The sequence below is a fragment of the Urocitellus parryii genome, chromosome 2 (assembly GCF_045843805.1).
Source record: "Urocitellus parryii isolate mUroPar1 chromosome 2, mUroPar1.hap1, whole genome shotgun sequence".
Lineage (NCBI taxonomy): Eukaryota > Metazoa > Chordata > Mammalia > Rodentia > Sciuridae > Urocitellus > Urocitellus parryii.
Window position 1 is genome coordinate 132,039,253 of NC_135532.1, and position 19,917 is coordinate 132,059,169.

A 19,917-nucleotide genomic window follows, 5' to 3' on the forward strand; every position below is an offset into this window, starting at 1 on the left:
CCCTCAAGTCCATCAAATATCCCTGCATGAGCTGCTGCAGGAGATGAGCAGCAGGCTGGCTCTGGGCCAGCTATGTGTAAGGGAAGCAGGTGTGCGTGCGCATCTTTGGACCAGCTTCCCAGGAATATGCAGGCAGGAGCAAAAGGGCACCTCCCACCACTGAGAAACTCAGCAGAGCCAAGCGCTCTCTATTCCTCTCCTAAATATACCCTCTTTCAATTACGGATTTGTGTGATGGTATTCACTAAACTAGAGGCCAAGTCACAAGTGCACTACTCTTTATGTTCTGCACCATGGTTGACCCTACAGCAATACAGTCTACACCCAGACATTCTCAGTTTCCAGACCTCTGGATAACTGAAAACTAATCTTTTTAAATTGCTTTATCCTCAAGGCGCCCTAAGATGGCAGAGCTGGTTGTATGCCGGCACTGTAAACCTGCTTCTTCCTGCTTGCCAGCTGCCTGGCTCCCAAGATCAATCTCCGGGGTGCCTCCAATCTCCAATCCCCACCACCCTCTTCTCTTTTCTTGAGAGCTCTTCCTTAAGAAGAGCCTGGCTTTCTCAAGCTTCTCACTTTCACATGAAAAGATAGGCCAATCAGATGGCCATCCAAATATGCTCCAGAAAGTCTTGGGTATTCAACTCTGCTTAGCTGTTTTCATCACTTACTGCTTAAAGTTTTTTCTCTGGAACTCACAAGGACTTTTGGCAGAAGAAGCCTGAGGGGAGAACAGGGTTGATTTCTAGATAATCCAGTCTGCGGTAGCACTTGGGCTCACTTAAGTCTGTTGTTAGAGACATATTAAGTTCTATTCAATATTTTAAATATAGCATCATATCGCCATAAACTGGCTCCCGGCTGTCAAATCAATTTTGCATTCATTAATTTGTTTTAATTCAAGAAAAAATGTAAATATGGATGCAAGCACTGTGTTAAAAAAAATCACTCAAAATTCAGCTCACAATTTACTCTTTTAGAAATTACTTCAAAATTTAAATCACTGAAGAGTACTTACTGTGGCATGATAATTTCTATACATGGGCATTTTTAGTATCTTTGTCAGGTAATCCTCTAGTTGTTTCTGTAATGCAAATATTTTAGATAAGAATTAATATAGCCATAGAAAAATTTAAATAGTGATAATGATAAAATCATCATTTCATCTTGACCTTTGTAAGTTATGATAATATTTGCTAATATTATCACTGGGCAAGGAACCCTGATTAGCATTAATGTATTATTTCTATAGATTTTTCTTCAATTATTATTTGAATCTCTTCTTGCTATTTAATATTCCACATGCATAGGTCTTTTATAAATTGTTAACAAGACCTGAGCTGTATATGTTTTTAATCCTCCATAGCTATTAGAACAGGATTTGTTCATGGTAGGTAATTTCAAGTCATTTGTTGATTTTACCAAAACACCTGTGTATTTTCAATTCCAGCATTTAATTTACTGGTAGATTCATCATAATTTTTAAATAGTTTTCAAGTAAAAAGGAAGGAAAATGTTAAAAGAAAAAGATTTTCTAACCTTGATTTTTCAAATATGTTAAAATGTGTGTGTATGGGGAAAGCGGAGATTTATAGACTTGGAGCATTGCAGTAACATATATCAAGTATATTGACCTTGACACATTAAGCCAGCACCTTTTTGCTGAATCACTGAGGGTTAATAGGTATAATCACTTTTAGTTGGGCTCATACATGTGCACACAATAACCAGAAATTATGTAATTTTATATGTCTAAGTTATCTTGGAAAATATTTAGTCCAGACCCCTAAAAAGATTTTAAACAAAGATGATAACTACAAAAGAAAAAATAAAATATTCCCTCTGAAACATAAAATTTTCAGATTATAAAACAGAATGCACAGAAATGAACAAATTACCGATGAATATCCTAATAAAAAATGCAAGTCCCCCACCCCTTGCAGTACCAATCGTAGTAGGGTGGCAAACACATCTCTTATCTTGAGTTTCCTATTCTAGCATGCAAGTCTGTGCTCAGCCTACTCTCCTAAATGCTAACTGCCCCACCTGGAGCAGAGCAATGCAACTTTCCATATTTAATTTTAAAATGAACTAACATATAGGAGCAAATGTAGGGAAATAAATGATTTTAAGAGAGTAGATCTCAAAACCCAACATGATACACTCAATCTTCAATTCACAACAAGTTTAGGGAGGTACTAGGAGGAGGACAGCTCTTCACAGCATAGCTACCAACAAACACTCTTCAGTGCTGATACACCCTCTCGATGGCTTGGGAGGATGGGAATGCCTAACTGGTTCCAGAGAAGCTCAACCTTGCTAGGGCTAGAGGCCAGCAGGTAAAAGAAACTTCAGCTGGAATCCCTCACCTCTCATTAAGTGCCACCTTTCTACTCTGCTGCAAAACTATGTTCAAAACAACAGAAGACCATGTATGTATAATATGTCAAGATACACTCTACTGTCATGTATATCTAAAAAGAACAAATTAAACAATAAAAAACCCAATAAAATCAGCAAAAGGGTGAAAGAACTTACCCTCCTACCAAAGAACTGTTCTTCTCGAATCATGTTTCCAGATGAACGGGGCAAACTAGGCATCTCTCGAGGCTCCTCCCCTCTGACGTTCTGTCTTCTAAACGTGTGTCTAACACACACACATAATGCAGACATTTATTAGAGAATTCTTTGAACTCTCATATTTCATGAAATGTCTTATTTTTAAAAGAGCTTATTTAATTGAAAATATCTATCAACATGCGACTAGATGACATAGAAAATGAATGAAATACACTCCCATCCAATTTGTGTGTTGGGTTAACTTCATCTAAATTCTGAAATGGTTACCTTTTGGTAGGAATGGGAATTCGGATAAAGGCTTTGTACTTCAGCAGCTCTCTGTGAAATTCTTGAAAGTGCTTGAATTTCCTCTTAACTTGCCATTTAAATTCCCCATGTGTTAATTCAATAGTGTATAGATTGATACTTGGCACCTACAGTGATAAACAAAAATGGTTGGTATTTTAGATAATAAAAACTCCAACAGCTCTCAATGAAAAATAGCTAATTAATTAATAACATGGAAGTATACTTAAGTTCAGCCTACATACTTTGCATAAGTACTTTAAGCAAATATTTTTCGGAAACAATTGATCACAGAAATAATATTCTCTTAACGATCCACATGATAAATTTCACAAGACATACTTTGGATCATGCCACACTCCTACAAATCCTTACACATACACAGAGAGAGAAAAAAAAAATATGTGCGTGCACGCACACAAAACGGGGGGGGGGGGGGGGGGGAGGGAGGGAGGGAGGAAGGGAGGGAGGGAGGAATCCAGGCCACAAGTACAAGCAATGAAAGGTGAGAGGAAAGCAGGAGGTGGTGGATGCCAGGAGCACCACCTTAGACAAATTTGTCCTAAAAAAAAAAAAAAAAAAAAGGTATAGCATGTCTTCTTCCCTGCTCCTTCTGAAACACACTGCAATGTCTACCTTCATCTATGCCATTCCCCACTGCCCTGAGGCACTACCAGTGTTCAGGAAGGGTGGGTAGAAGCAGTTGCTGCAGTACTAAGCATATAGTATATACTTGGATAATATACTGTGTATTTTTAATATAACCTACTAATACTATGGTACCCATTATTCAGATGAGGAAATTGAGAGAGGTTAAGTAACTTGTTTTGAGATAACAAAGCAAGGACAGTAACTAACCCTGAAGTCTGGCTCTAGAGTCTGTACATTTACCTCTTACACGTTATTGTCTCTCAATCTAAAAGCAGGCAATTAACATAAGAGGCAAAGGTCATCACAGAGATGCTCAACAGTTTATCAGGGAGACGTGAACCTAAAGCATAAGAAAAGCCTCAGGATCTACACCAGGTGGGTGTAAATTGGGGATGAGCACGGGAGCATGAGTACAGGTTTAGGTTGGCCTGGTGAAGGCATTTTACTCTAGAGCTTTGTCACTGTTTAGTGAAAATATGTGAATGAAGACTAAAGGATGGAACCTCAGTTAAAAAACAGAGAGGCAGAGTCTGCAGGTAGAATTCCCTCTGCATTGCTTTTGGGTAACAACACTGGCTAATCTTGAATCATGTTTTTTGTTATTTTGTTTTGTTTTGGTACTGGGGATTAAACCCAGGGGTGCTTAACTACTGAGTCACATCCCCACCTTTTATTTTTTATTTTTGAGACAGGGTCTCACTAAGTTGCTGAGGTTGGCTTTGAACTTGTGGTCCTCTTATCTCAGCCTCCCAAGTTGCTGGGATTGCAGGTATGTGCCACAGCACCTGGCAGTATTTTTTTTTTAAAGCCAAGTAGAAAAAGCAGTATCTTGCTAAATAAGCATTAGGAAAACTAAACTCTTCCCTGACTTGTACTTGGTATTCTAGTTATGATGGATATGATTGAAAAGTCTAAAATGAAACAGAAAACTGGGGAAAGAGAAAGGTTCAGAGAGGCACCTTGCAATTTAAATTAATAAATTGCCTTCAATGCCACAAAGAGTATTGTCCAGAAAGGGGAGAAAGGAGTAATGCAAATAAAGATGAAATAAGAAGGAATCAAAATCTCAGGATTTGAGAATTTGGAAACAGTCCAAACAAAAAGACAAACAAAAACCTAAAGAATACGGTCATAGCTGGGAGAAAGGAAAACGGAAGTCAACGTAGTAATCCACATGTATTAACAAAAAGGCAAGTTCTTTCGGGGTTGGAGGGCGGCTCCTGTGGAGCATCAGAAGAATAGAGAAACTTTGGATAGCGGGAAGGGGGGGAGGGGGCATGAAGGTAGGAAAGATGGTGGAATAAGATGGACATAATTACCCTAGGTACGTGTATGAAGACTCGAGTGGTGTGACTGTACTTTGTGTACAACTAGAGAAATGAAAAATCGTGATCCATTTGTGTACTATGAATCAAAATGCACTCTGCTGTCTTGTATAGCAAATTAAAACAAATTAATTAATTAATTAATTAAATAAAAATAAAATAAAATAAAAATTAGCACCAAAAAAAACTAAAAAAAAAAAAAAAAAAAGGCAACTTCTTAAGTGCTCTGACCCTTGTCGTAGACGTGAATCGCTCCACCTCCAGAACTTGTGCTTTTATTGGACAGCCGGAGAGATAAGTCTGTATGTTAGGCTCCTTAAAGCCTTGAGTGTTATAGATAGCAGAGAAAGGGATATATCCTAAAAAAATAAAATAAAAAGTAAACAAAGTTATTCCAACAGGTGACAGTAGCATGATTTTGGCCTCCTTTTGAGAATCAATCGCTAAAATAAGCAAGCCTCTTAGGGGATGATGATTCTCAGCCCTGTGTTCTGATCTCTGCAAGGAAGACAGATCATTAGCTGGTTATTTCAAACTGTGCTCTGTCAACCAACTCTGATGGGCTCCCTTCTCCCTCAGATCCGCAGGCTTTACCTTCCTGAGTCCTGGGATCCATGGGAGACACATCGTATTCCACCTCTTCTCCCTCGAAGTGGAGTTCCCGAGTGTCCAGATTTTCTATCAAATTGCTCATGTCGGCAGCGATTTTCTGCAGTGCAGAGGTATTTACCCTTGGCTCGTTTTTCAGAGACATGTTAACTTCAGACAGTCAAAGCAATGGGGCTGAGAAAGGAAAAAGGGTTACATAATTACCTTTTGGTCCAGGAAAACCCTGTCCCACAATTTGAATCCTGGCTTACATGCAGCACCAGGAAGCAAGTCAGGTCTCAGTGTGAACCCCAGTTAATGCCAAATGACCTTTCAATTACTCTCCTGCTTAACATTTAAAGGACTCCTAGCTTGTAAATTAAAATGGAGAGAAACACCCAATTGCAAACAAAAAAGAAAAAGAAACACCACATTGAATAAGTGCCAACATTTCTCTCATATAATTTTATGAACTTCAATAAATGAAGAGAGATGTAAAGGAAATCAATCTGGGAATGCTTATTTTGAGAAAATAAATTGCTTCTTAGCTATAATAAATACATGAAAAGAAAAAAAACAATCTTGTAAAATAAGTACCTTTCAACATTTCCTAAAGAAAATTTAGGGTATTTCACATATCTAAATATGCAGATATAGAAATGTTTTTGTGATAACATAATCTTTGTATATTTTCTCTGTTGGTGACATTCCAATCAGAGTACACTACATCTTTGAGATACGAGGTTTTGGTCATGACTTTGCATGAGGTAAAATGATGTACGTGTCTTGAAAGAAAATTGATTAATATCCCTGCTCCTAAAGATACCTGAAGTGCTAGAATTACACTTCTCTCCTTTTTTAAAGAAAACTGGTTCTATTTCATCCTGACATTTAATAACACAAGTCGCTGCACATCAGTACCCAGGGAAGAAGAGTTCATATAGATTTTACTTTTCATCTAAAATACTGTGATTTAAGCCTTTGGCACTGTCATCCGAGTTGGTTGAAAATTTTATAATACTCAATATAGAAATAATCTCTCTGTCACAACCAGGGTCTAAATGGAAGGGCTCTCATACAGGTAATTCTTTTGCACATGTTCATTAACATTATTGCAATTCACAAACATTAACTAAGCATCCACCATATGCGAGACTCAAGGAATGAAAATATGAAGGGGAGTAAGGCCACTACCTTACGAATATCTGAAGTGGGTGGGGGAAATAACTGAATAACCCAGTTCATCATTGCCCACATCCAAGGTCTTTCAGAGGATAGAAGGTACTAAGGAGAAGATCCTTAGCAGGGTTCTCTCCTATAGGAGCTCTCGAGAAGCTGGGTGCCCAGGAGAGTCTCAGGCAACCCTTATTATAATTCAACTAGTTTCTAAAACCTACACACTATTGTGTCTGGTAGAAAGAAACTTTGTTTGGAAATTCAAAGATAGGGGTGAAAGAGGGCAGTTCTGGTTTGGAGACACACACACACATTAATTTATACTTATATATATATAAATTAATATACTAAGTTCCTGTGAGCTATATAATTAATCATTTCTATTTTTCCATGTTGGCTATAGGGAAATTTGAAGCCAAACTCATAAACTCAAACTTATTTTTTAGCAAAATATAAGATTATCCTTGCCTATCTCTCTTCTATTCAACTTTCTCTCCCACTTCTAATTTATATTCCAATAATAGTTAATGGGTACTAATGGCTTAGCATGCACCCAGCTGGTGGTAATCTTTTATAAACTATTACCTTAATCATTAATAATAAACTGGCAAAAATTTGCTATTTCTGTTTTGAAGATTACAAGAGTTTGTCCTCCTCTCTAGTAAATGAGGAAACTGAGAACAGAGATTAGATAATTTGACTAATGCTTTGTGGTGAAGCAAGTATTTCGATCCAGGTTTCTATGACCCAAAAGTTGAGGTTCTCAACCACAGTCTTTTATCTTGCTATTTTTTAGAAATATGTAAGTGTCTTGGAGTAGAGGGAAATGTTCACATAAACAAGCATCCTGGGGCAAATCCCTTTAAGAAATGACTGGCATAATCCCAGCAGCTTGGGAGGCTGAGGCAGGAGGATTGTCAATTCAAAGCCAATCTCAGCAACTTAGTGAGATGCCCTTCTCAAAATTAAAAATAAATAAAAATGGCTGAACCCAGCCCTCCTTTTTTTATTTATTTTTACTTAATCCCCTGGGTTCACTCCCTAGTACAGAGAGGGTGAGAGGGGAAGATATGACTAATGAAAAGAACCTAAAATTCCCCCTGCAGCTCAGTCTCCATAGGACAAAGCCATTTCAATTCTTAAGGTCTTGGTTTCCTTATCTGTAAATTAAGGAGATTGAACCATTTCATCTCTAGAGTCCCTTTTATAATAAAACCCTAATTGTACATAACAGGTGCCATAAAATTGTTCAGACTCTCTTAGTTTAATGAACTTAACCCTTGTCCTATCCCAAGAAATTAATCCAAGTAGTTTTGCACTTGAAGAAGAAGAGTAGGCGGCAGAATGTTTTCTAACCTGAATACTTTAATTAAGGTCTGGTTTAGCCTCCATTCAGGAACTGTTGCCTCTGAACACAATAAAATATTTATTTATTTCCTTTTCTCTTAATTCAACAAAGAAACACTTATTAGATTCCAAGCATTAACTGGATTTTGATTTATCTAACATACAAGGTAATTAAAAGTTTAGAGGAAACGAGACAAGGAAAAACAGGTCAGATATTACATCATATCATTGTCACTTGTTAATTTTTATAGACTTTAGAATTTTTTATCGATTAAACAGACTTATGCTTAACTTTGCCAACTTTCTCAGCATAGCAGAGAAAAACAAGGTTATTGCAAATGACCTTCCTTTTAGACAAAGTTCTAACATTAAAAATGCATGTTGATAAATTTATATTATTTTGCATATGTAATTCTTTTGCATTTTTTAATTTTTAATTTTATTGGTGCATTACAGTTTTACATAATCGTGAGACTCATTATGCCATATTTGTATACATATATAATATAATCGGATCTGTCTTATTCCTTGGTAACTTCCCTTTCCCTCCGCTGCTCTCTCCCCCAATCCTCTTGCTGTACTCTGCTATAGTCTTCTAATCCCCCTTCTATTTTTATTAATGTTATTTTAATTAGTGCATTATAATTATACATAATAGCAGTATTCATTGTGGGACTTTTGTACATGGACATCGTGTAATTTCTTATATTTTGTCCCCAGTATTTCCCCATGCCCCTCCTTTCTCCCTCCCTTTACTCTAATGGTCTCCTTCTATTTTCATGAGATCCTTGACACATATTTTTTAATGAAAGAATTTTAAAATGCATGTTGGTTTTAAAGTACACATAGATTAATCTCTACATTACAAGATAATTGAGACAAATAGTAGAGTCATTGGATCAAGTCAATATAAATAACTCATTTCCAATAGAGGAAAAGATGGTGGAATGACTCTAACATAATTTTCCTAGGTACGTGTATGAAAATACCTAAGTGAATCCCACCATCATGTACATCCACAAGAATGAGTCTAATTAGAATAAGACATATTCCATCCTTTTATAATTTTATCAAAATTAATTCTACTATCATGCATAACTAAAAAGAACCAATTTTAAAAAGAGAGAAAAGAAACATTAACTTGTAGATGAGTGAAAAAAGAAACAGGATAAAAGCCTTGATAACAGCCTTTTAACATTTATCTTCAAGTATTTATTATGTGCTAAGCATAATTTTTGCACAATTATGTTTTTTAATGCTCATAACAGATTCTACTCTAGAGATTTAGTTAAGTAATTTGTCCAAAGTCACTCAGTTCAGACCATGGTCCAGTTTTTAAAGAAGACTGGCTCTAAAATCTTATGAACTTGGCTATGCAGGTTTATAATTATTGATTTTATTTTATGGCTGAATGTCTATAAATTAAAATTAATCTTTTCTGTGAAGTGTATGTTCTGTGACAACAAGAGATGGCTTCTACTTTAATAAAAAATCGTACCTTGAAAAGGATCACACTAACCCTACCATGATTACAATGATGGAAACAACATATCCTGACATCTTTCTGAATTTTTATAATTCATGGTATAAGATCACATAGAACCACAGTGGGCCCAGAGGGTCTGCAGATTTGTTCATGTGATCCCAAAGACTGCACCACTTAACAATGGAAAACAAATCGGGTGGTTTGTCCACCACTGCCTTCACTTCATCCAACAGCTGTGTTGCTGGTATCCTTGAATATCAAGCTATACAGACAGGTACCCTCCTATATTGTCAAATCTTCACGGTTAGTCAATGTTTTCTTTCATCTCAAATAATCCATACTGGGGGCTGAGCATCTGCCAGATTGCCAGCCTATGTTACCCTGCAGTGGGATAAGGACTTCATTGTTTACCCTTAAGATAAAGTAAATCACTTGTTATTGCCTTATAAAATTATACTGCAAGATTTTTATCTCTTTCAGTACCAGGAAGAGATGGTGCCAATGGAGAGATAAGAGCAGCTGTGTTTTACTTCTGTTTGCATCTATATGTGGGAAATAAGTAAGAGTTGGTTTCTGGTACTTCCCCCCCCCCTCGCCCTGGTTTTGAATACTAAAATTAAAAATCTTTTTAGGGAAGATTTAATGACCTCTTATGATTCAGTGATGAAATCAGAGGAATCTAGCATTTGTGTCTGATCTCAATTTCAACAAGATTAGGAAGCACAGAACATCAAAGAGAAGCAGATATCCTCCTTTTCAGATAATAAATACATAAACATTCCCTTAGCCATATAACACTAATAACATTATTAATGATAATTATTGATATTAAAGTAAATTTTGAAATTAGCTAATATTTGCCAAATGTTGTATAACATGCCAGGGACTCTAGAGAGAGATTAATCATATGACCTCTTTTAATCCTTACAACAATCTTAGAAGCTCAGTCTCTCTGTTAACCATGCTTTAAAGAGATGCTTAGGGAAGGCAGGAAACTCGCCCAGGTCCATGTGGTTGCAAAATGAGGCAGTTGGAACTGACCCTAGTTGACAGGCCTCCAAAGTCCAGCTACTTAACAAACCATAATGAGAAAGGGGTAGAGGGAAGGGTGGGCCACCAAAAGTCTTTTACGCCTCGTTTGTATATTCTTTAAAAATGTCCCCCAAACCAATAACAACAACAAGAAGAAAACCCAGCATTTATTCTGTGAAAGTCCTTGTGACTTACTTCTTGCTTCCTTTTCTAAATAATATGTGAAGTTCTTCTTTATTTTTTCCCTATGTGTTACTTGTGCTTACCAGGAGAAATAAACACAAGAAGAGTTCCAAGCCAAAAATCACATCCCGATGTATGAATGTGAAAAGAATTAAAATTAGACCATTTAAAATGAAACTGATTTATAGGGATTTCTTGTTTTCCCATTTTTTTTATTATGATGGAACCAACTGGAGGCCTCCCAGATATTATACAGAACATTTTTTAACAAAACAAACTTGACGTTCCCTAAAGTAAAATCATAAATGTGGATTTAAGTACTAAACTCAGTCTCTAGTGATGTAAGTCTTGGATAAATATTTTTTTAATTTAGTTGACTTAGAACAAAGTAAATGGCATTACCATATTTTACTTTTCAGACTACATATTTTGAGAAAAATAACAGTTTTTAAAAAACCTCTTGACATTTGCTTGGATTTTTAAATTTTAAAAAATCACTTCCATAAATACCCATGGAGGGCTTATTATGTACCGTGCTCAGAAAGTTAGACATCAGTGGTGTAGGAGGCAGGTTGAATGACCTGTGATGGTTCTGTGCTCACTATCACTGTAACGTGAGGCTACCACCAACTCCAGAGGGTAAGTGTCCCCCTTGTAAACTGGAAATAGGGTCATCTGGATCTCCAATCTTAGGAAGCTTTGAGAAGTGAGGTGGTAATGGATGAAATCCAAGGCGATCTGCATTGCCAGTTATCACCTTTAATTCAATTAAAAGGTGACCCCTGGAAGGTGCATTTCCTTCATTTCGGTATTCTTTGGGGCCAGCCTGCTACATGGTACTCGAACTGTCATCCCATTTAGCTCCTAAAACTAAAGTGTGGTCTAACATCTGTCTTTCCAACTGGGCTATTTCATGAATGGGGTTCTCCCATTCAACAAGTCCTGCCATTTCTGGACCATCACACACAAACTGTAGAGAATCCAGTACGCCTCCCCTGCAAACCCGATCAGGGATGGTGGTCACCATCAGATTCAGATGCTACTCCTTTCTTTGCTCAGCTCCTTGGCCTCACCCCTTATTGTCTCCCTGGTTACACGTTTCCTTCTTTACACACTCATGCACTATCACTTGTTTCCACTACAATGGCTCCTGCTTCCTTTGGGATCCAGTTAGTTTTGTGACTTTGATGACACCGACTAGTCCACAGCCACACCCAAAAATAAATGTGCACTCATGCACAGCATTTTGCATACATTTTTGTAGGTCTGTGGTTGTCTTAGGTTAAAAAGCCCTGTACCCTGAGTTGCGCTCATGTTCTGGCACCATCTTCCCATAAGACAAGGACATTCCTAGGGTAGGAGGGTCAGCCCCATGGCCATTCACCACAGACACCTTGCTGAGCACCTGCTCAGCAAATATTTGTCATTCAGTCAATTAATCAGTGAGCTGTCCACAGAGAAACCTGTCAGCTGCAGGTTGGTCAATGCAAAACACAAAGAGGTATTGTTCCCTTCAGATCCCGCAGATGCTCAGATGTGACTGGCTGCTGGTTGAAAGAACCCCTGAGAGAAGCATGACATGAAAGAGATAGGCGTCCAAAGCCATCACAACTAACACAGCAAACTGCTACCAGAGTGTGGTGAGCCAGGCTTTTGCCCAGGGCTTCTCATGCATCATCCCAGGTAATCCTGACAATGACTTCATAAGGGTGTTCTACCACTATTCCCACTTTGTAGATAATGAGACAGGTTGACCCAGGTGTCATAGAGTCAGTAAGGCAGCTCTCAGCCAAGTGCTGGCTGATCTGCAAGCCACCGGCCTGTTTACCCCCCTTCCACTTGCCTCTGTGCCGAGGTAAAGAGATGCTGTGCTGTGGAATCACATAGCCCCTCTCCTGCCCCCAGCCGGGGAGTCCAGCTTGCTATTACAGCTGCAGTTCTGAGAGACAGCAATGATTCTCAAGCATTACCCTCCTGCTGAGCTCCACATCTAATCTGATCTCAGGACCCCAGAGCCCTGCAGTCTTCCATTTATTTATCCTTCCCTCTGGTTTCAGATCAAATCTTCCATTTGGTCTTAAGAGTGATATTGCTTTTCCCCCCAAGGGGTTGCGGTCAGAGATGATGGCATTAATCTGGATTCCTGGTGCCCACAGGCCTGAAGTTAGGAGTCGTGTTCTCATTTTTCACCAGCTAAAAACAAAAACAAATCTATGGTGACACAAAGCAGGATGTTTACATGGCTCTTAAACTTTCCATCATGTCTGTCACTGGTGAATTTCAACTAGTTTGGTATGTCATTCAGGTACTTCTAATAATGATCTTTATGGACATTTAATAGTAACCCGAGAAATTGGGGCAGCGTTATGACACAGAAGTGCATGTCATTGAGATGTCATTGTTTCTAGAAAAGACAACCTTCTACCCAGCTGTTTCCCCACCTAGTACTGAACTAGGACCTCACTGACGTCATCTTTGCACAAGTTTCTCCTTTCCTTTGCTTTCTTCTCTCTCCCTCTCCCTTTCCTTTCCTTTCCTTTCAGCAATAGTGGGGAATGAATCCAGGGGTACACTACCTTTTTATTATTTGAGACAAGACCTCACTAAGCTGCAGAGGCTGGCCTCAAACTTGCCATCTTCCTGCCTCAGCTTCCCAAGCCATTGGGATCACAGGTCTGCACCACTGCACTTGGCTGCTTGAGTTATTTCTTGATTCATATGATTTTCCCTGAATCCTTTGACTTCCTTGGGTGGGCTTTTAGAAACATCCAAGGCCTCTGTGATCTGGCATGAGCTTTCTTAGTAACTTTTTTTGATACATCCTAGAACTGAATATCACCCTCTTTACAGTAGTACCATCTGCTCTAGTTAATCTGTCATCTCTCTGAATTCAGGCTTTATTTCTACAGGCACATATGAGTGTTAAGGGAAATTGACATCTAGTTCAAATATTGGTGATTAGGCACATCCTGCACCGAAAGGCACATGACATGCATCATATGTATTACTTCCTAATCCTCACAGCAATCTCCTTTTGGAATCCAGGATACAGGGCCACCGCAGCACACTGGACTGCACCATTGTGTGTGGAGGGACTGGTTCCAGTGAGTGGGCCTCCCTCATGTGCTCAATCCCAGCACCCTCTCTGGCCTCTACTTATGGAAACCACTGGTCAAAGCCACTCTCACCCTAACACCACCAGCACGTCACCCTCCCCCTGGGTGAGGGCAGGGCACAGCATGGAACACAGCTCCATGTTTCACTGACCTCTGTGAAAGGCAGTGTCCCAGCTGCCTTTCTTGGGACACTAGTAGTTAGGCAACACACTCCTTTGCATTCTTCCCTGTCTCTCTTCTCACGTCGGAGGCTGTAGATACAACTATTCCCATGAAGCCCACCATGTAACTCTTATTCAGCTCTAGGTAGGAAACCTGAGCTAGCATGGGGCTGGAACCAGGATTCCTAAGCCTGTGTTTTTTCCACTGAACTATCCTGCTCCTGCAAAAATCCATTTTGTGTTGAAGTTACGATAATAACCAAAAAGAAAATTGCATCATGCTTACAGTGTGCCAGGCAGGAACCCAGGTACTTTGAGCACATTAATCCTGTGTAGCCTGACAACAGACCTACCCAGTGGTTGCTATTCTTATCCCCTTTTTTTATAAGCAAGGAAATAGAAGGCACAGACAGGTTAGGTTAGGTTATGATTTGTATATGAGGTGTTCCCTAAAGCTCCTGTGTAAATGCAGGAATATTCAGAGATAAAACGATTGAATTGTGAGAGCTATAACCTAATCACTCCATCCTGGTTTGAATGGACTGACTGGGGTTGGCATGGTGTGGCTGGAGGAAGTGGTTCACTGGGTGTGTACCCTGAAAGGGTACAGATTCCCTGCAGCCCCTCCCCCTCTATATCTGCTTCTTGGCAACCCTGAGCTGAGCAGCTCTCCTCTGCTGCCACCCTTCTGCCATGACATACAGCCTCACCATGAGCCTAGAGGAATGGAGTCATGGCAGCCACCACAGAGTAAACCTCTGAAACTATGAGCCAAAATAAACTCTTCCTCCTCCAAGTTGTCCTTGTCAGATATTTTGATCACAGTGATGAAAAGCCAATTAACACAGGTGACTTGCCCAAGGTCACACAGCCACCTGAGGAGAGTCAGCTACCTGCCCAAGGTCACACAGCCACCTGAGGAGAGTCAGCTACCTGGTTTGTTCTTGTTTTTGCCTTGACTAATCTGAGAAAAGTCACTTTAGTTAGTGCTCAGCTTCCTCATCTAAAACCTGAAAAAAACATCTGTTTTACATGAATATGCAGTTATCTGTGTGGAGGGCTTTATTATACAATACTACCCAGAAAACTCCTCTCTCAGCATTATTATATGTTAGAGAAAGAAAAAATCCAGAACCTTCTAAGCAACTCCACCCAGAAGATGAAAACCAGTCCCAATGCCAGGGGTATGTAGATAAGGAATGTGAGCCAACACAGAAGCCTTCTTCCCATCTCTCTTAATGACAACGCACATGTGAATGTGTGTTTGAAGAGAAAACAAGGAAAGGCCACTCCTAATTTCAAAACTTGATAATAAGTGTATTAGGTATGAGTGAGAGACTTTGTACAACCGCTGGGTTGACTTCAATCAATAAAAATCTCGGGGCGGGGGAAGATTCTTTATAGAAAAAGACTGATAAGGAAAAAAAACTGATTAGACTTCAAAAAAATCATATCCTTCAATGCTAAACGAATATTCGATGCTGTACAGCCAGTGAAAGAACATTCACATACTTGACTCAGGAGAGGACATTAACTGCATGGACACTTTTAGGAACAACTTTATTCTGGTTGATAAACTGTGCTAAGAAATGTGAGAAAAATGTTTCTGAGGCACACTGAGACCACCATTGATTCCGTGAGGGAGCAATAAATGTCAAGGTAAAGATTTTCCCCAATAGGGTTCATCTGTATGAAAATGACTGAAAGAAAAACTTTTCTTTACTGGTTCCGAATACTAAAGAAAAACTGTTCTGGAGTACAATGTTACTGGTAAGAACTCATATGATCAAGAAGCTATAGGTATTCAAGAGTTTTAATTCCATCATTCCACCATTATTGTTTATCTTTCTTAAAACAGGTCTTGCTCTTATGACAGTAGTCCCACTTAGCCAGAAGAACTTTCATTCCTTCATATAGACTTTATCACTCAAATTTTTCTCAGATGCTGGACACAACACCTGTAATGCCAATGACTCAGAAAGCAGAGGTGGGAGGATTGCAAGTTTGAGGCCAGCCTCATCAATTTAGCAAGACCCTGTCTCAAAATAAAAAGGGCTGGGGGTATAGCTCAGGAGTAAAGCACTCTGGGTTTAATCTCCAGTACTGGAAAAAAAAAAATCTTCCTGGGTATCTAAAATCTGATTCCTCCCTCTCATTTCCCTTTAAAGCAATGGGCAAATAACTCTTGTTGAGGTGTGTTTATAAAGCACAGTGTTTTCAATAACCCACAAGACGGCCCACGGGCAGAACAATTCACTTCACCAATGAGAAGAATGAAGCTGGCAGAGGCACAGATGTAATCACCTCCAGACATTCTCCAGGGCTAGTTGGTGCTCAGATTTTGTCACAAGTGCTAGTAGACATAGCAAAATCTCAATTTTAAAATCATCGACATAATTACAAAATAACGTTTGTAGAGGCAGCATAGTACCATGGTAGGTATGTGACGTGGAGCTGAAGCTGGAGGGGCCCAGGAGGTCTTGGGCTTGGATAAAAGGTTGGGTTTATAGTTCTGTTACCCCGAGTGACTGTTAGGAGACATGATTCCAAGACTATGACAGCATCGGCACATCAGAGAAAACATTTGGCCTTTGGTTTTTTGGGATTGGCTTATTTCATTTAGCTCCGTCCACTTATCAGTAAATGCTATCATGTCATTCTTCTTTAAAGCTGGGTAATATTCCATTGTGTATATGTACTATATTTTCTTTATCCATTCATCTGTTGAAGGGCATATAGGTTGGTTCTACAATTTACCTATTGTTAATTGAGCTGCTATAAACATTTATGAGCTGCTATAAACATTTATGAGGATTTTGAGTCCTTTGGATATATACTGAAGAGTGGGATAACTGGGTCAAATGGTGGTTCCATTCCAAGTTTTCTGAGGAATCTCTGTACTGCTTTCCAGAGTGGTTGCACCAATTTGCAGACCCACCAGCAATGTATGAGAGTACCTTTTTCCCCACATCCTTGCCAACATTTATTGTTACTTATATTCTTGATAATTGCCATTCTGACTGGAGTAAGATAGAATCTCAGTATAGTTTTAATTTGTTTTGTCTAATTACTAGAGATGTTGAACATTTTTTCATATATTTGTTGACTATCTGTATTTCTTCTTCTAAGAAGTGCCTGTTCGGTTCCTTTGCCCATTTATTGATTGGGTTATTTGTTTTTCTGGTGTTAAGTTTTTGAGTTTTTTATATATCCCGGAAATCAATGCTCTATTTGAGGTACAAATGGCAAAGGTTTTCTCCCATTCTGTAGGCTCTCTCTTCAAGTTCTTGATTGTTTCTTTTGCTGTGAAGAAGCTTTTTAGTCTCATTTATTGATTCTTGGTTTTACTTCTTGCACTTTAGAGTCTTATTGAGGAAGTTGATTCCTAAGCCAACATGATAGAGAGTTAGGCCTATATTAGCTTCTAGTAAGTGCAGAGTCTCTGGTCTAATGCCTTGGTCCTTGATCCACTTTGAGTTTTGTGCAGAGTGAGAGACAGGGGTTAAATTACATTCTGCTCCATATGGACTTCCAGTTTTCCCAACACCATTTGTTGGAGAGGCTATCTTTTCTCCAATGTATGTTTATGGCACCTTTGTCTAGTATGAGATGACTGTATTTATGTGGGACTGTCTCTTGTCTTCTATTCTGTTCCATTGGTCTTCATGTCTGTTGTGGTGCCATTACCATGCCGTTTTTGTTACTATACCTCTATAGTATAATTTAAGGTCTGCTATTGTAATATCACTTATCTTAGTAAGGATTGCTTTGGATATTCTCTTTATTCTCTTTTTTCAAATGAATTTCATGACTGCTTTTTCTATCTCTATTAAAAAAAACCAAAGGCTGATTTTTTTTTTTTTTTTTTTGTACTGGGGATTGAACCCCGGGGCACTTAACCACTGAGTCACATGACCAGCCCATACACACACACACACACACACACACACACACACACACACACACACATATTTTATTTAGAGACAAGATCTTGCTGGGTTGTTTAGACTGAGTTGCTGAGGCTGGCTTTGAACTCACGATCCTCCTGCCTCAGCCTCCTGAGCTGCTAAAGTGAACTTAACAGATTTTTTTCTGCTGCTTACCACCAAAGGAGAGACAGAATTTAAAGTCTGTGTTCAAGTAAATTAAATGACTGCTTTAAAAACAAGCACAACTCTTGATGGTAACATAACAGACACCAGAGTTCCCTACAATATATCAACCATAATGTGACCTAAAATTATTAGACACAGAAGAAAGGAAAAAATGTAATCCATTCTGAATAGAAGAGGCTGTCTATCATCTTGAGAGGTTGAAATTAATTAATGAAGATTTTAAAACAATCACTAAGATAATGCCCAAGAATGTAGAGAGAAATACATTCTTAATAAATGAATACATTTAAAAATCTGACAAAGAAAAAGAAAAATTTACTGGATACACCTAGCAGACAAATGACCATGACCAAAGAAAGATTCAATAAACTTAAAGACTGACCATTTAGAAATTACCCAGTTTAAGAACAGAAAGGAAAAAACAAACAAACAAACAAACAAAAAACCCTTTAAAACAAAAGAACAGAACCTTCAGAATGAGAGAAAATCTTTGCCATTTGTACCTCAAATAGAGCATTGATTTCCAGGATATATAAAAAACTCAAAAACTTAACACCAAAAAAACCCAAATAACCCAATCAATAAAAAAGAATAATGACTTATGTAACAACATATTTTTCAAAATCTCACAGATATAACTTGAATCCTAAAAAGAACAGGGTGAAGAGAAAATGGGACAATAAATATATTTGAAAAAATAATGGTCAAAAATTCACTAGATTGGTGGATAATTTTACAGATTCAAGAAATTTGGTAAATTCTAAGTAGGAATAAATACAAAGAAAATCAAACCTAGCTAGGTGCTTCAAAAATCAGGCTGCTGAAGCATAAAAAAGGGAAAAATCTTTAAAAGCAGCCAGAGAAAAATAGCTTACTGTATTTAGAAAAACCATACTAATCACCATTCATTTCTCAGAGATAAATGAAGTTTATAAGATGATGAAATGTCCTAAAGCTCAATAAATATGATATTGAGTGCAGTGGCTTTCCTCTGAAACAGCCTACTAATTCAAATTCCAAAGAATAACTCACAGAATTCAACACTATGATGCTAAAATTCATACCATAAGTAAATAAGGCTTGCCTATAGATCAATAAGTACTATAAACATGAAGAAATTAAAATTGTATAGTAACAACTGGGAATCAAACAAACATCCCCAAAACAAACCCATGCATGAAATAATGATGCTAAAATTATTGGTAATTCTTAAATATGCAAGAAAATGCATTCTTTCCCTCAGAGTTCCTAGAAGAATATTTTCCAGATGGTTCCTAAATGTAAGCAACAAATGGTTTTGGAACCAAATAGCTAAATGTGAACAACAAAATTTTAAACCTTTGAAATAAAATACAGACGAATGTTCTTAGGACCTTAGAGTTAGGAGGGAATATTAACAGGACATAAAAAGAAAAATCATGAAGGAAAGAGATGAAAAAATCAACTACACTACAATTTAAAACTTCTATTAGATAACTGACAAATTTAAACAAAAAAAAATTAAAAAGAGAAGTCTTAGATAATTGACAAATGTAAACAAAAAATTAAAAAGAGAAGACCCAAAACACAACAGAAAATACACTGGTAACTCATGGATTATTAACTATAAATTATCAATAAACCTTAAGGGTCTCAATTTTTCCATTGATCAGGAAATGAGATAGCATATCATACCCACTGGATTAGTAAACTTTTTGCAAGTCTAAAGTTACATTGTATTGGGAGGAAAGTGAATTCTCATGCACTGCTAGAAGGAATGTCAACTGAAATAACCTTCTAGAAAACAATTTAGTGTTATCTAGTGTGCTGAAAGATGGTAGCACCTACCACCCAGTAATTCTTCCTCTAAGTATACTTACAACAAAATTCCCC

The 19,917-nt window shown here is 38.0% G+C and overlaps 1 protein-coding gene across 1 annotated transcript in view; it reads right to left on the reverse strand.

The window, feature by feature from the left end:
• Pld1 (phospholipase D1) overlaps nt 1–19,917 on the reverse strand; it is a 200,727-nt gene that overhangs the window by 111,951 nt on the left and 68,859 nt on the right. Inside the window, exons 2-6 of the mRNA XM_026395005.2 lie at nt 5,436–5,624; nt 5,073–5,200; nt 2,848–2,993; nt 2,539–2,647; nt 1,019–1,084 (exon numbers count right to left, since the gene is read on the reverse strand). Coding sequence (XP_026250790.1) covers nt 1,019–1,084; nt 2,539–2,647; nt 2,848–2,993; nt 5,073–5,200; nt 5,436–5,595 — 609 coding nt within the window. The 5' untranslated portion in view covers nt 5,596–5,624. The remainder of the gene's footprint in view (nt 1–1,018; nt 1,085–2,538; nt 2,648–2,847; nt 2,994–5,072; nt 5,201–5,435; nt 5,625–19,917) is intronic.